At 43.8% G+C, this 17,500-nt stretch overlaps 1 protein-coding gene across 1 annotated transcript in view; it reads right to left on the reverse strand.

Annotated features, from left to right (window-relative positions):
- snx2 (sorting nexin 2) overlaps positions 1–17,500 on the reverse strand; it is a 37,262-nt gene that overhangs the window by 14,283 nt on the left and 5,479 nt on the right. The window contains 9 exon segments of the mRNA XM_055161879.1: positions 1–93; positions 580–693; positions 4,762–4,837; positions 10,518–10,596; positions 10,784–10,925; positions 13,211–13,254; positions 13,344–13,410; positions 14,028–14,176; positions 14,859–14,925. The exon segment at positions 1–93 is cut by the window's left edge and continues 1 nt beyond it. Of these exon segments, the coding sequence (XP_055017854.1) occupies positions 1–93; positions 580–693; positions 4,762–4,837; positions 10,518–10,596; positions 10,784–10,925; positions 13,211–13,254; positions 13,344–13,410; positions 14,028–14,176; positions 14,859–14,925 (831 nt within the window).

Below are 17,500 nucleotides of genomic sequence, written 5' to 3' on the forward strand. Positions count from 1 at the left end.
TTTCCTGTGACAGACCAGAGACTCGATGCTCCCGTGGAGTTTCCGGAGCTGCAGGTCCAGATTCTCAAAGTGCTGCTGCTTCTCCTCAAACCACTGAAACAAAACACAAACAGCAGACTGAGAGAAATATACATATGTATATATATATATATATATATATATATATGTGTATATATATATATATATATATATATATATATATATATATATATATATATATATATATATATATATATATATATATATGTATGTATGTATGTATGTATGTATACACAAGTAATAAACACAAACAGACTCGTTCATTTTGATGGTCATCTTGTTGTATATTTGTACATACTATATGTTATATTAGTATATATTTGTACATGTATATTTGTATATATTTATATATATTTGTGTATATTTGTACATATATATTTGTGTATTTCTTACAGTATCAGACTCGTTCATTTTGATGGTCATCTTGTTGTATATTTGTACATACTATATGTTATATTAGTATATATTTGTACATGTATATTTGTATATATTTATATATATTTGTGTATATTTGTACATATATATTTGTGTATTTCTTACAGTATCAGACTCGTTCATTTTGATGGTCATCTTGTTGACGGCGTCTGCAGCTTTATTCACCATCCTCATGAGTCCAGCTCCACTCAGAGCCTGAGTGCTCACGGCACGAGCCAACTGAAAAACAACACACAATTAATGTATAAAATAAAATACATACAACACACAACACACAACACACGTTTGTATAAAATAAAGAATATATAAAGCACGAGTCAATTGGAAATACACAAATATACCACAAATGTTTCATATATAAAATAAAATACACAATGAACATATGAACATTTTTATGTATATATTTTTATATTATATAATAAATAAAACACACGCAGACGAATAGGCCAAAGAAAATAAGAAACATTTACAAAGCTTTAGTCGACTGTGCACAGACAGAATATAAACTACACACAAATAAATAAACCCCACAGTGCAAACGTCACGTTAAATTAGTTTATTAACTTTTTCCTCCAGGAGAATTTTATTTTTTCATTCAGCTGATTTATTATTTTATTTTAGACAACAAAAGATTTTGATTTTACAAATCTCCAAAAAGTTTGTGATGTTTTCCATTTTAGAAATCTGCAAAAAAATCTGCAGAATTATCATTATTTTACGGGGTTTTTTTTGAGTATTTTGTGTTTTTTTGTGAATCATTTTGTGCTGAAGAGCAAAAGTAGAAATCACACAGATCCACTTCCCCTGGAGCCTCTTTTCCCCCAAACTCAACTCACTCATTTTGTTTGTTCATTTTGTTCCAGTCCTCCTCCATCTCTCCACTTCTCCATCTCTCTCTCTCTCTCTTCTGTAAAACTCTCTCCTCTCTTCCCTCGCTCTCTCTCTCCTCTTTATCTCCCTCAGTCTCTCTCTCCCTCTTCTGTAAAACTCTCCCTCTCTCCTCTTTACCTCTCTTCTTCTTCTCTCTCTCTCTCTCTTAACAGCACCCTGGTCACTCCAACATGGCCGCCGCGTGTCAGTTGCCGCGGTGATGGAGCGGTTAACGACGCCGGCTGTAAATTGGCTCAGATTGGCCCCGGTCGGAGCGCCCCCCGCGGGACACGTCCAGTTAGAGCCGTCACCGAGCGCGCGCAAACGTTTTTACCGAGAAATGAAGAAAAATGAGGCCGCTCACGCCCAGACGCGGCGCGTAACAGCTGTCGCCACGGAGACGCCCAAACAAATCAACCACACGAGAGAAAACGACGTCCAATTTCAGCCAATCCACCGACGAATAAACCCCCAGGACCAAATCAAACCAGGTGCCCTCCCCGTGTGTCAGGTGCCCTCCCCGTGTGTCAGGTGCCCTCCCGTGTGTCAGTGCCTCCCTGTGTGTCAGGTGCCCTCCCCGTGTGTCAGGTGCCCTCCCCATGTGTGTCAGGTGCCCTCCCGTGTGTCAGGTGCCCTCCCCATGTGTGTCAGGTGCCCTCCCTGTGTGTCAGGTGCCCTCCCGTGTGTCAGGTGCCCTCCCTCTGTGTGTCAGGTGCCCTCCCCGTGTGTCAGGTGCCCTCCCCGTGTGTCAGGTGCCCTCCTCTGTGTGTCAGGTGCCCTCCCCGTGTGTGTGTCAGGTGCCCTCCCATGGTGTGTCAGGTGCCCTCCCCGTGTGTCAGGTGCCCTCCCGTGTGTCAGGTGCCCTCCCCGTGTGTCAGGTGCCCTCCCCGTGTGTCAGGTGCCCTCCCCGTGTGTGTCAGGTGTCCCTCCCCGTGTGTCAGGTGCCCTCCCTCTGTGTGTCAGGTGCCCTCCCTGTGTGTGTCAGGTGCCCTCCCTCTGTGTGTCAGGTGCCCTCTCCGTGTGTCAGGTGCCCTCCCCATGTGTCAGGTCCCTCCCCGTGTGTGTCAGGTGCCCTCCCTCTGTGTGTCAGGTGCCCTCCCCATGTGTCAGGTCCCTCCCTGTGTGTGTCAGGTGCACTCCCTGTGTGTCAGGTGCCCTCTCCATGTGTGTGTCAGGTGCCCTCTCCATGTGTGTGCCAGGTGCCCTCTCCATGTGTGTGTCAGGTCCCTCCTCGTGTGTGTCAGGTGCACTCCCCGTGTGTGTGTCAGGTGCCCTCCCCATGTGTGTGTCAGGTGCCCTCCCCCATGTGTGTGTCAGGTCCCTCCTCATGTGTGTCAGGTGCCCTCCCCGTGTGTGTCAGGTGCCCTCCCCGTGTGTGTCAGGTGCCCTCCCCATGTGTGTGTCAGGTCCCTCCCCGTGTGTGTCAGGTGCCCTCCCCGTGTGTGTCAGGTGCCCTCCCCGTGTGTGTCAGGTGCCCTCCCCGTGTGTGTCAGGTGCCCTCCCCGTGTGTGTCAGGTCCCCGTGTGTCAGGTGCCCTCCCCGTGTGTGTCAGGTCCCCGTGTGTCAGGTGCCCTCCCCGTGTTCAAATTGACTCTCACATTTTCTCAGAGTTTATCTGAGTCACTCTGTTCTAGAGTTAATTTAACACTTTTGTAAAAGTTCATGAAGTAAAACTGGACCAAAGTTCCTGTTTAACCCCAAACCCAGAGTTACATGAACGTTTAGAGAGTAAACAGATAACACTTTGTAGAGTTAATCTGATTTAACTAAACAACACACAGAGGGGTTTTATTTTTACACTTTATTTGAGTTAATTTAAGATGAAATTATGAACAAAACTGGTTCAAACTGGTTCTTCTCTGGAGGGAGTTTGAAGTGGAGGAGGAGACAAATTAACACTAAGAGAAGTTGAATTAACACTAAGGGGAGTTGAATTCACTTCAACCAAATCAACTCTGGCAAATAACTCCAACTCCAACACACTTTTAACTTTCAGATAGTTAAAACACTTTTTGTGTTAAAAACAACTCTGAAATATTTGACACTGAAATTTTAACTCTCCAGGTTTTTGCTGTGTGCCGTCTTTTCTTTTTTCTCTTTTCTCAGTTTGTAGGATTCGTCGATGAATCTGTGTTAAATTCAAGTGACATAATTGGGGGAAAATTATTTAAATTGTCCCAAAAATATTTACAAAACGTGTCTGTGAACGACTCTTCTGGATTTAAAACTATCGTCATCGTTGGTGAAAATAATCGGCTCATCTCCAAATAAAATCACACTTTTTTCTAGAGTTTTAAATAAATGAAAAGAACAGAAATCCTCCAGGTTTTTCACTCCTGTTGTTTTTGTTCTTTCTTTTTCTGGACCACGACTGTCTCTGATTGGCCAATCCACCTGTCAATCATACCCCTTTGAAGTCAGAGGACTAAACCAGAACTAAACCAGGACTAAACCAGGACTAAACCAGGAACTAAACCAGAACTAAACCAGAACTAAACCAGAACTAAACCAGAACTAAACCAGGACTAAACCAGGACTAAACCAGACTAAACCAGGACTAAACCAGGTAAACCAGGACTAAACCAGGACTAAACCAGGACTAAACCAGGACTAAACCAGGACTACTAAACCAGGACTAAACCAGGACTAAACCAGGACTAAACCAGGACTAAACTAAACCAGGTAAACTAAACTAAACAGGACTAAACCAGGACTAAACCAGGACTAAACCAGGACTAAACCAGGACTAAACCAGGACTAAACCAGGACTAAACCAGGACTAAACCAGGTCTAAACCAGGTCTCAACCAGGACTAAACCAGGACTAAACCAGGACTAAACCAGGTCTAAACCAGGACTGAACCAGGACTGAACCAGGACTTAACCAGGACTAAACCAGGACTAAACCAGGACTAAACCAAAACTAAACCAGGACTAAACCAGGACTAAACCAGGTCTAAACCAGGTCTAAACCAGGACTAAACCAGGACTGAACCAGAAAACCAGGACTAAACCAGAACCAGGACTAAACCAGGACTAAACCAGGACTAAACCAGGACTAAACCAGGTCTAAACCAGGTCTCAACCAGGACTAAACCAGGACTAAACCAGGACTAAACCAGGTCTAAACCAGGACTGAACCAGGACTGAACCAGGACTTAAACCAGGACTAAACCAGGACTAAACCAGGTCTCAACCAGGACTAGGAGGTACCAGGTTCCTCGGTGTCCAGACTCATAACTTCAGAAAGTTCACCAAAACCAGATTAACACAAAAACAATCATTTCACTAAATCTGGACCAAACAAAAACAATATTTGTAATTTTTTTTTGTAATTTTAATATTTTAGTTGAAATATTAAAACTAAATAAACATTTTTTTGTCAAAATTAAGAGTGAAATGAAAATGTTTATCTGACCTCTGGGCTCTCGAGGAACTGCAGGAGGTCTGGGTCTTTGAGCAGAACCGGATGTTTCACCGTCCTCATCAGATACCTGAAAAAAACATGACACAAGAGAGTCAGATGCCCTCCCATCACCCGTCCCTGTGTCAGATGCCCTCCCATCACCCGTCCCTGTGTCAGATGCCCTCCCATCACCCGTCCCTGTGTCAGATGCCCTCCCATCACCCGTCCCTGTGTCAGATGCCCTCCCATCACCCGTCCCCTGTGTCAGATGCCCTCCCATCACCCGTCCCTGTGTCAGATGCCCTCCCATCACCCGTCCCTGTGTCAGATGCCCTCCCATCACCCGTCCCTGTGTCAGATGCCCTCCCATCACCCGTCCCTGTGTCAGATGCCCTCCCATCACCCGTCCCTGTGTCAGTCATGCCCTCCCATCACCCGTCCCTGTGTCAGATGCCCTCCCATCACCCGTCCCTGTGTCAGATGCCCTCCCATCACCCGTCCCTGTGTCAGATGCCCTCCCATCACCCGTCCCTGTGTCAGATGCCCTCCCATCACCCGTCCCTGTGTCAGATGCCCTCCCATCACCCGTCCCTGTGTCAGACTGAGATGGTCCGGGTCACATGTCTCTAGTGAATATGCAGATGTTGTGTTTCCTCTCGTTTGCCGCTCGACTTTTCTGAGTCTTTCGCTTCATTCGTGCGTCCTGGACGCTCCAGTTTGTGAATTTGGTCGTGTGAGTAAATTCGCTCTGTTCACTCCAGAAAAATCAACTGCGGCTGAGCAGTGTCCCCTGCATCTGTTTTCATTTGGAAAAATGGTGGACTTGGACTACAGACCGGGACCAGACCGGGACCAGACCGGGACCAGACCGGGACCAGACCGGGACCAGACCGGGACCACCAGACCAGACCGGGACCAGACCAGGGACTGAGACTGGGACTGAGACTGGGACTGAGACCGGGACCAGACCGGGACCAGACCAGGGACTGAGACTGGGACTGGGACTGGGACTGAGACTGGGACTGAGACCGGGACCAGACCAGGACCAGACCGGGACCAGACCAGGGACTGAGACAGGGACTGAGACCGGGACCAGACCAGGACCAGACCAGGGACTGAGACAGGGACTGGGACCAGACCGGGACCAGACCAAGACTGAGACCAGGATCAGACCAGGACCAGACACAGGTTCTGCTCTGTGGAGTTTGTTCCGTCTCTGTTCTTATTGTTGGGGAGTAACAGATTACATGTACCGGCATTACATAATCAGAGTACAAATGATGAGTAACTGTATTCAGTTACAGTTACTGTTTCAGTGAGTGGTAATTGGATTACAGTTACTTTGTTGAAATAAATGGATTACACAGAGGGATTTTCCTGTTTTCACATTTGGGGCTATATGCCTTTATTTTTCTTTTTTTTTTCCTCAGTAATTCCACTCGTTGCAAGACACTAAAACAGGTCTAAAACCAGGACTAAACCAGGTCTAAACCAGGACTAAACCAGGACTAAACCAGGTCTAAAACAGGATTTAACAGGACTGTGCCTCTTCTATCAATAATATTTTTAATACAGTTAAATAAAGACTCAGTCTTTTTATTTTCTTTTAGCCACAAAACTTCTTATGTGAAGATTTCCTCGTCTTTGTTTCTCTACAACAAATCGAATAATCCAAAGTAATCAGATTACATTACTCACTTTAAGTAATTTAGTGGATTATGTTACAAACTACATTTTGGTGTGTGTAATCTGTAATCTGTAGGGGATTACATTTGAAAAGTAAACTGTCTGTTCTGTTTAATATCGTCTCGTTTCCCTTGGGAACAGTGAGCGTCTGTCTCAGTTTTATACGTCACTGTCAGAACTCGGCCTCTGATTGGTTGATGTGACACAAATACTCGCAGAATTTCGCGAGCTCCTCCCTTTTGAGAATTCACGCGTCAACGCCAGTTTCACAAATTTGCGAAGCTCAAAACATTCAAACTGCAGGCATCGCTCCGCCCAATTCACGTCATTCACGCCGCGGAACTTTATTTGCACGTCAATGCTCCGTTACACAGAGTTAACATGTAAATCGTTCGCCTTGTTCGCACCATTCGGTTTGGTGTGAGCGCGGCTTCAAGGTGTGATGCTAACTGTAGGCACTGCTCTGTCTGTAGCTCTGTTATTTAAGTGTAGACTTTAATCTGAGTTTTATTTTAATTTATTATCTGACCAAAAAGATCTGTGCTGTTAAACAAGTCCCCCTCAATTAGGGCGACCGAACGTCCGTTTTTCCCCGGACACGTCCGTATTTTACATCCTGTCCGGGGCGTCCGGGTTTTTTTTTATAAAGTGATGCAAATGTCCGGGTTTTCAGTATCGTTCATTAAACTGATCGTCTCTCGTAGCGTCTGTGACTCAGAAGGAGCGAGACACAAACAGTGGGTCAGTCTGAAACATGCCGAAGCACAAATGCACATTTAACAATGACTTGGACAAGAAATTCTCGTTTTCCGTCCCGGTCGGGACAAGTGTGAGTCCATGTGCACAGGCTGAGGTGAGAGGACAGTGTCCCTCGTTTATCGTGGGAGTTATGTTCTAAAAATAACCTGCGACAGGTGAAATCCACGAAGTATCAACTTTATATTTTACAATTTTTATATCTGTTTTAAGGCTGTAAAACCTCAGCACAAACTTTATACACTTTTCTCCGACAGGATCGACAGGTGCAACACTTTTTACTTCCTTCTTAAAACTTATTGCTGCTGTCGTCCTTTTGTTATTTTCCTCCTTCTTTATGAAACAAACTGAAGATTCATTTATTCCATAATGGAGCCGACAGCACAGAGTCCTGCACCCGCCAGTACAGGACTGCACCTGGCAGTACAGGACTGCACCTGCGCAGTACAGGACCGCACCTGGCAGTACAGGACCGCACCTGCCCGTTAACCCGAGATTATATCAAACTTTTGCGCTGCCTACGCCCCGGACTGAACCAAGACTAAACCAGGACTGATTCCAGGACTGAAGAAGAGGACTAATCCACGACTGAACTAGGACTAAACCAGGACTAAACCAGAACTAAACCAGGACTAAACCAGGACTGAACCAGGACTGAACCAGGACTCAGTGTCAGGTCGGGCTCGGAGGTGACCACAGGAGAAAGGAGCGGCTCAGCTCCGCACCTCACGGAGGTAAACGCGGCAATTATCCGATCGCGCTTTAAGGACAAACTGCTCGGCGTTTTCTCTCTGTTAAGTCCAAGATTAGTCCTGGTTTAGACCTGGTTTAGTCCTGACCCACACGTGTGTCATTACTACCCTCCTGTAATACACAACACACGTTCATACGCTGTAAAAAAAAAACAAAAAACAAAAAAACGGTGAGAACCACCGCCTCCCCAAGGTGTCCAGGTTTTCACAAATGGAAATATGGTCACAAGCTAGTATTAGCATTAGCATGAGCGTTAGCGTTAACATTAGCGTTAGCGTTAGCATTAGCGTTAGCATTAGCCAACAGTTTTTCAGTCAGTCTCAATGTTTAGGGTAAAATCTAACTCCTAAACTGCTCTTTAAATCACTTTTGGAATTTATTATATTTTAATCTTGTAACTTTTTGCCAGTGTATGTTAATGTGTGCGTTGTTCTACCACAGAGACACATGTAGAGCCTCCCCAGCGCGACGTCACTGCGCAGGATCAACGGAAATGATCAGGGAAAAAACACGAGTGGATTTTTGCAGATTTCTTCCTCATAAACCCCGAGCGTCTTCGTCCTCCTCGTCCTCCTCCTCGTCTTCCTCGCGTCCGTCCGTCCGGTGAAATGTCAGCCGTGTAAACAAACCCAAACACGTGTCCCGATAATGATCAGATCCAGATTTCCACCGCGACCTTTGCTCCCAGACGTGACCTTTTCCACAAACAAGATTTACAAACGCAAAACCGTTTTTACCGAGAAAACGCCAAAACCAAGAAGAAGAAAGAACGAGAGCGCAGCCAATCAGAGCGGCTGTCAACAAGTCCTGGTCAGACCTGGTTCAGACCTGGTTTAGATCTTGTTTAGTCCTGGTTTAGTCCAGGTTTAATCCTGGTTTAGTCCTGGTTTAGACCTGGTTTAGACCTGGTTTAGTCCTGGTTCAGTCCTGGTTTAGTCCTGGTTTAGATCTTGTTTAGTCCTGGTTCAGTTCTGGTTTAGACCTGGTTTAGTCCTGGTTTAGTCCTGGTTTAGTTCTGGTTTAGTTCTGGTTCAGTCCTGATATAGTCCTGGTTCAGTCCTGGTTTAGTCCTGGTTTAGTCCTGGTTCAGTCCTGGTTCAGTCCTGGTTTAGTCCTGGTTTAGTCCTGGTTTAGTCCTGGTTTAGTCCTGGTTTAGTTCTGGTTTAGTTCCTGGTTCAGTCCTGGTATAGTCCTGGTTTAGTCCTGGTTCCTGGTTCAGTCCTGGTTTAGTCCTGGTTTAGTCCTGGTTTAGTCCTGGTTTAAGTCTTGGTTTAGTCCTGGTTTAGTCCTGGTTTAGTCCTGGTTTAGTCCTGGTTTTTAGTTCTGGTTTAGTCCTGGTTTCCTGGTTAGTCCTGGTTTAGTCCTGGTTTAGTCCTGGTTCAGTCCTGGTTCAGTCTGGTTTAGTCCTGGTTCAGTCCTGGTTTAGTCCTGGTTTAGTCCTGGTTTAGTCCTGGTTTAGTCCTGGTTTGGTTTTAGTCCTGGTTTAGTTCCTGGTTTAGTCCTGGTTTAGTCCTGGTTTAGACCTGGTTTTAGTCCTGGTTTAGTCCTGGTTTAGTCCTGGTTTAGTCCTGGTTTAGTCCTGGTTTAGTTTAGTCTGGTTTAGTCCTGGTTTAGTCCTGGTTTAGTCCTGGTTTAGTCCTGGTTTAGTCCTGGTTTAGTCCTGGTTTAGTCCTGGTTTAGTCCTGGTTTAGTCCTGGTTTAGTCCTGGTTCTGGTTTAGTCCTGGTTTAGTCCTGGTTTAGTCCTGGTTTAGTCCTGGTTTAGTCCTGGTTTAGTCCTGGTTTAGTCCTGGTTTAGTCCTGGTTTAGTCCTGGTTTAGTCCTGGTTTAGTCCTGGTTTAGTCCTGGTTTAGTCCTGGTTTAGTCCTGGTTTCCTGGTTTAGTCCTGGTTTAGTCCTGGTTTAGTCCTGGTTTCCAGTCCTGGTTTAGTCCTGGTTTAGTCCTGGTTTAGTCCTGGTTCAGTCCTGGTTTAGTCCTGGTTTAGTCCTGGTTTAGTCCTGGTTTAGTCTGGTTTAGTTCTGGTTTAGTCCTGTCCTGGTTTAAGTCCTGGTTTAGTCCTGGTTTAGTCCTGGTTTTAGTCCTGGTTTAGTCCTGGTTTAGTCCTGGTTTAGTCCTGGTTTAGTCCTGGTTTAGTCCTGGTTTAGTCCTGGTTTAGTCCTGGTTTAGTCCTGGTTTAGTCCTGGTTTAGTCCTGGTTTAGTCCTGGTTTAGTCCTGGTTTAGTCCTGGTTTAGTCCTGGTTTAGTCCTGGTTTAGTCCTGGTTTAGTCCTGGTTTAGTCCTGGTTTAGTCCTGGTTTAGTCCTGGTTTAGTCCTGGTTTAGTCCTGGTTTAGTCCTGGTTTAGTCCTGGTTTAGTCCTGGTTTAGTCCTGGTTTAGTCCTGGTTTAGTCCTGGTTTAGTCCTGGTTAGTCCTGGTTTAGTCCTGGTTTAGTCCTGGTTTAGTCCTGGTTTAGTCCTGGTTTAGTCCTGGTTTAGTCCTGGTTTAGTCCTGGTTTAGTTCCTGGTTTAGTCCTGGTTTAGTCCTGGTTTAGTCCTGGTTTAGTCCTGGTTTAGTCCTGGTTTAGTTCTGGTTTGTACCTCTCTAAAGCGCAGCGTCTTTTCTCCACAAAATCGTTGGACGACTGATCTTCTTTTCCCACTTTCACTTTGGTCATTCCTGAAACACAAACACAAACACTGAGTCCTGACGAGCGCTTGTGCCCTTGAGCAAGACACTCACCGCACCGTACTGTAAATGTGTGTGTAAATGTGTTTTACATTTACACACACATTTAAACAGAAAAAACATGAAGTGGAAGTTCCTCAGACCCACAGCGGGACACTTCAGCTTCAGCTTCGCTTACCCACGATGCTCTTCTCCGGCGCGGGCGGCACGATGTAGCCGATGTGCAGATATTTCGAGGCCAGTTTACTGTGGAGCCCGAGGAAATCACTGAAGCGCCGTTTGACCGAGAAGTCCCTCAGTTTGAACAGAGACAGAGACGTCTGAGGACACAGAGACGGAGGTGTTTAAATTCACACGTCTGAGCTGATGTTTGTATCTGTAAAAACATCTGATCAGGTTCAAGAACATCTGAATCATCGGAGTTTGATGAAGTTCTCTTGATGTTCACTGGGTCCACCAAGCCTCTGGAGTTTAGTGTCTGCAGAAGTCTGAAGTTTTTCTTCAATAACATCAAAAATAATTAATTTATCCCAACAGCATCAATGGAAGTTGAATAAAAATCTGGACATTGTGAATCATTTGGTAACAGTTTTATGTCTCTGTTATTAGTTTCTGCGATATGGCAAAAGTGTCATTTCTTTTTGACTTCAAGGACCTTGAATAAGCAATTATTATTTAAAAATATAAGGTTTTATAAATAATAATTAAAAATAAAATACATAAATTATTATTATTATTATTATTATATATATTTTTTAGTTATTTGAGAAAAACAGATTTTTCTGCCAGAGCTTTATGGACACTGTTAGGATGGACCCAGTAGATTTTATTCAACTGAGTAAATATTCCACAGATTTTCTTTTATTTGGTTTTGTCACATTTTAAAATTGGGCACAAGTTGAATTTCTGACACCAGGGCAAACGATGCAGCCTAATGTGCACCTAAACAAAACTGTGACTCTGAGGCGACGATGAAGTCAGTCAAGTTCAAAACCTTGGCCTCGTTCTGGAAGAAAATGTCAAACTCATCAGTCACACAAAATACTAAATAGTGAAGAAGATTTAAACTAGTCTCAGGTGCTTTTGTTTAAGTAAAAATATAATGCTCCAGATTTTAAAACTCTTCATGAACACAAAGATCTTCTCACATCACCTCATGGTCCCAGACGTCCTCAAACTGAAACCTCTGATCATTTTACAAACTCTGACTCTTCAGGTACAAAAAGTCCAGACTCTGTCAACACTGAGTGTGTCACATGCACATCAGTGTCCCGGGTGTGTCAGTGTTCAGGTTACTGTGTTTACATGAGCACTGAGAAACCAGGACACTCATATCCACGTGTACATGATCAAATGGAGTGTCCCGGTTTCTTGACATAATCTTACAAATGCACAAGTGCTACGAGATTTCCCACAATCCACTGCACACATCAAACCAACAGATTCTTCATTCAAATCTTCTGCATAAATAAACTCAACTTTACAACATATAAACCATAAACACTATAGACACATCAGCCCGTTTGATCAGATCATTCAGCTCTGATCACATTTGTTTACGTTTTACAGAAACGAAACTTAAGACCGTTTGGCTAATTAGCATAAACTGTTAGTGGTGATAAAAACAGCTGCTCCTTGTGTCGCTGATGTGATTCAGTTTCTTTTGGACTAAATGACTCGACTCTGTGGATTATGTGAGTTATTTCTGTGACAGAAGAGGTGCTGATGATGGTGAGTCTGTTCTGTCTGTGTGTTGTACAGGAGATAGTTCATGTCTTATCTTTTCAGTGATCACACGAGTGCAGGTCGCACGAGTGCAGGTCGCACGAGTGCAGGTCGCACGAGTGCAGGTCGCACGAGTGCAGGTCGCACGAGTGCAGGTCGTACATGTGCAGGTCGCACGAGTGCAGGTCGCACGAGTGCAGGTCGTACATGTGCAGGTCGTACATGTGCAGGTTTAGCGCAGCTCTTTATTTTACAGTCATTTCACTCGTTTGGTCACTTTATTTATGTTGGTCACTTTATTTATGTTGGTCAATTTATTTATGTCTCTACTGTTGTGGTGAAAGGCTGGAAAGTGTCTTTTGGACACATGTGACTCAACTTTATGTTGCAGTAACCGGGAAACTGCGTTTACATGTCACAGTATCACAGTTACTATCAGAATAAACCAGCTACAGTAACTCAGTTTCTAAGAACCAGGACACTGAAACCAGGTTACTGTGTTTACATGAACCATGAAGAAACCGGGAAACTCAAAAAACCCGATCATAACCGGGTTATTGATGTGCTGTAAACACACTCACTGTGACAAATTTTAAACAAACAGAACTTGCTGCACTTTATGTTTTAAGTGTCTTAATTCTGATGTACGACTGAATTCTAGATTTGTCAGGAGCATAAACGCACAGATCTTGTACGGACGAGTTCCTCGTGGTTCTGGTGTCGTCCCTCAGGAGCCAAAGGCCCAGACTGTGGAAGTTTCACCAGCCGATTTAAAACAGCAACACATTTTAAAGTAAATATAAATTATTGTTTGTTTCCAACCAAAAACGTTCTCACTGTGGTTTATTTCTTTTTTTCTTGTCGAGGGGGCGGGGCTTACCTTCGTGGTGACCTTGTACGCCATGAACGCATTCATCCCGTCGCCTGGACAACCATAAAAAAATAAAATTTAAATAAAATTAATTATGCGAAAAACTCAGAAAAGTGAATTTTTAAAAACATTTTGGACTGACCGACTTTCTCTGGGTCTGACACCGAGATGAGGATGTCCAGAGAATCTCCAGCCTCCTCCTCCTCGATCTGACACAACACAAAGAAAGTACTTTTACAAACACTACTAGTACTAGTACTACTACTGCACAACAGATAGTACTTTTACACATGCTACTACTACTCCTACTTCTACTAGCACCATTGTTACCTGTGTACATCTTGTTTGTACTTTGTCGAAGCTGGAGTGAAGTATTTTTAGTGGTTGTGACGAGTGAATGAACATAATAGTAGTATCTGTAGTAGTAGTATCTGTAGTAGTAGTATCTGTAGTAGTAGTATCTGTAGTAGTAGTAGTAGTATTTTGTTACCTTGTCGAAGGAGGAGTGCGTGAACATAGTCGCAGTAGTAGTATTTGTCGTAGTATTTGTAGTATGAGTACTGTGATACCTCGTCAAAGGAGGAGTGTGTGAACATAGTTGAAGTAGTAGTACTTGTAGTAGTAGTATTTGTAGTACTGTGTTACCTCGTCGAAGGAGGAGTGGGTGAACATAGTTCCAGTAGTAGTTTTTGTAGTATTTGCAGTAGTGTTTTGTAGTATTTGTAGTAGTATTTTGTAGTAGTATGTTACCTCGTGGAAGGAGAAGTGCGTGAACATACCAGTAGTAGTATTTGTAGTATTTGTAGTATTTGCAGTACTGTGATACCTCGTCGAAGGAGGAGTGGGTGAACATGTCGGGGGCGAGTCTCGGGGGCAGGACGGAGCTCGGGGGGGACAGAGGAGTCAGAGCCGGAGACGGACCATCAGACAGAAGAACATCTCTCTCCGGACTGTCCAGAGAAACCTCCTCTGTCGCTTCAACACAAACGACCAGAGAGAAAAAGAAAGAGAGAAAGAAAGAGAGAGAGAAAGAAAGAGAGAGAAAGAGAGAGAGAGAGAAAGAGAGAGAAGAAAAGAAAGAAAGAAAGAGAGAGAAAGAAAGAGAGAAGAAGAGAAAAAGAAGAGAGAGAAAGAAAGAAAGAAAGAAAGAGAGAGAGAAGAGAGAGAGAAAGAAAGAAAGAAAGAAAGAGAGAAAGAGAGAGAAGAGACTTTAGAATAAACCTGCTTTGACCTTCGTCCTTCAGAGTGTCTGTGTCTGTGTCACACTTCAGGAGCACAGAGACCAGGTCTTGTCTGGGTCTGGTCTTGAGTCTGGTCTTGGGTCTTGGGTCTGGGTCTGGACTGGGTCTGGTCTTGAGTCTGGTCTTGGGTCTGGTCTTGAGACTGGGTCTGGTCTTGGGTCTAGTCTTGGGTCTGGTCTTGAGTCTGGTCTTGAGTCTGGTCTTGGAGACTGGGTCTGGTCTTGGGTCTAGTCTTGGGTCTGGTCTTGAGTCTGGTCTTGTCTTGGGTCTGGTCTTGAGTCTGGTCTTGAGTCTGGTCTTGAGACTGGGTCTGGTCTTGGGTCTGGTCTTGGGGTCTAGTCTTGGGTCTGGTCTTGAGTCTGGTCTTGTCTTGGGTCTGGTCTTGGGTCTGGAGGGCATCTGGTGTAAAGTTTTACCGGCGAACAGGTCGTCGGGGTCGTCCTCAAACATGGAGCTCTGTCGGGGTCCGTTTGTGTTCTGCTCCTGAAGAAAAAACACACAAGAAAACACAAACAGGAAGTAAACAGGAAGTAAACAGCAAAGACATGTGCTCCCGTCACTGCCCAATCTGCGTCGGTCATGCTAGTGCCCGTTAGCCTCACTTTATTTTCATTATTTTTTCAGATGTTCAAATGTTCGGTCAGTGGAAACGTTATTGGTTCATTATTTACTCGTCTCCGTGGAAATGGTAATACTTGGTCTAGAATGTTCCTCTGTACAGATTAAACCTCACATAAACGTTACAGGTCAGGTCTGTGGAGAGGAACTGCAACAGAAACACATGTGATGAACAGTGTTGGGAATAACGAGTTATAAACGTAACATGACTGTGCTGTGTTGTTTTTTTCTGTAACGCAGTAATGTGGCGTTACAAAGCTTTTTTAACCTGGACTGAAGTGGTGGGTTTTTTGTTTTTCTTCATATAAATTCACTAAAATCACGGCGACATCAACAGCGGTGAAACGACGGAGACGCGCCCACGTAGACCGTCAGGTGACCACGGGTGAAAGAACCCACAGCGAAATGCAGCCGACGCCCGATCGAGCCTTACAGACACTCTGCTCCACGGACTCGGGTTCACTCAGGAACGGTCCTAATTCTAGTCCAAGAATTCCAAATTCTAGTCCAAGAATAGTCCTGGTTTAGTCCTGGTTTAGACCTACTTCAGACTTAGTTTAGACCTGGTTTAGTCCTTGGTTCAGTCCTGGTTCAGTCCTGGTTCAGTTCAGTCCTGGTTTACACCTCGTTTAGACCTCGTTTAGCCCTGGTTTAGTCCTGGTTCAGTCCTGGTTTAGACCTCGTTTAGACTTGGTTCAGTCCTGGTTTAGTCCTAGTTTAGACTTGGTTCAGTCCTGGTTTAGTCCTAGTTTAGACTTGGTTTAGTCCTGGTTTAGTCCTAGTTTAAACTTGGTTCAGTCCTGGTTTAGTCCTAGTTTAGACTTGGTTCAGTCCTGGTTTAGTCCTAGTTTAGACTTGGTTCAGTCCTGGTTTAGTCCTAGTTTAGACTTGGTTTAGTCCTGGTTTAGTCCTAGTTTAGACTTGGTTCAGTCCTGGTTTAGTCCATATACGGTGTAAAAGTTCATCATCTTCACAGTTCTTTTGTTGAGAGTAAATTTAAAGTTCTGTAATATTCGTGTCATATTTTATATTTTAAACACAGTTAATATTGTGATGTAACGAATGACTTTGAAATGACAGAAACTCGTCATAAATAAAAACACATTACAGTTTTAAAGTCACTTGTCCAACACTGATGATCAATAATGTTTAAATGTTTAAAGTTATACCATGGAACATTCCAGGCAAATGTATTTTATTTTGAACTGTTAATCGCCACGGCAACGGCCCAAACGTTCGCTCGGTCTGAAAACGCGACACAAATGAGGAATATAAAGTGTGTGTGTGTTTTCGGTGTTTGGGTGTAAATGTGCTGACTCTCCCCGGGCTGCATCCTCACTCTGTTTCCTGTGTCCTCGTTTCCTTCCTCCTCGTCTCCTTCACTACATCCTCGACCCCCCTTCCTCTGTCACACCGGGACACAGAGGTCAGAGGTCACACCGGGACACAGAGGTCAGAGGTCACACCGGGACACAGAGGTCACACCGGGACACAGAGGTCAGAGGTCACACCGGGACACAGAGGTCAGAGGTCACACCGGGACACAGTAAGTACTTTTATAACTTAAGTAAATGTTTAACTAAAGCAGCAGGAGAAGTAGTAGTAGTAGTAGTAGTAGTAGTAGTAGTAGTAGTAGTAGTAGTAGTAGTAGTAGTAGTAGTAGTAGTAGTAGTAGTAGTAGTAGTAGTAACAGTAGTAGTAATAGTAGTAGTAGTAGTAGTAGTAGTAGTAGTAGTAGTAGTAGTAGTAGTAGTAGTAGTAGTAGTAGTAGTAGTAGTAGTAGTAGTAGTAGTAGTAGTAGTAGTAGTAGTAGTAGTAGTAGTAGTAGTAGTAGTAGTAGTAGTAGTAGTAGTAGTAGTAGTAGTAGTAGTAGTAGTAGTAGTAGTAGTAGTAGTAGTAGTAGTAGTAGTAGTAGTAGTAGTAGTAGTAGTAGTAGTAGTAGTAGTAGTAGTAGTAGTAGTAGTAGTAGTAGTAGTAGTAGTAGTAGTAGTAGTAGTAGTAGTAGTAGTAGTAGTAGTAGTAGTAGTAGTAGTAGTAGTAGTAGTAGTAGTAGTAGTAGTAGTAGTAGTAGTAGTAGTAGTAGTAGTAGTAGTAGTAGTAGTAGTAGTAGTAGTAGTAGTAGTAGTAGTAGTAGTAGTAGTAGTAGTAGTAGTAGTAGTAGTAGTAGTAGTAGTAGTAGTAGTAGTAGTAGTAGTAGTAGTAGTAGTAGTAGTAGTAGTAGTAGTAGTAGTAGTAGTAGTAGTAGTAGTAGTAGTAGTAGTAGTAGTAGTAGTAGTAGTAGTAGTAGTAGTAGTAGTAGTAGTAGTAGTAGTAGTAGTAGTAGTAGTAGTAGTAGTAGTAGTAGTAGTAATAGTAGTAGTAGTAGTAGTAGTAGTAGTAGTAGTAGTAGTAGTAGTAGTAGTAGTAGTAGTAGTAGTAGTAGTAATAGTAGTAGTAGTAG

This window comes from Boleophthalmus pectinirostris, unplaced genomic scaffold (genome assembly GCF_026225935.1).
Source record: "Boleophthalmus pectinirostris isolate CB_2022bp ecotype Guang Dong unplaced genomic scaffold, ASM2622593v1 HiC_scaffold_4, whole genome shotgun sequence".
NCBI classification, from domain to species: Eukaryota; Metazoa; Chordata; class Actinopteri; order Gobiiformes; family Gobiidae; genus Boleophthalmus; species Boleophthalmus pectinirostris.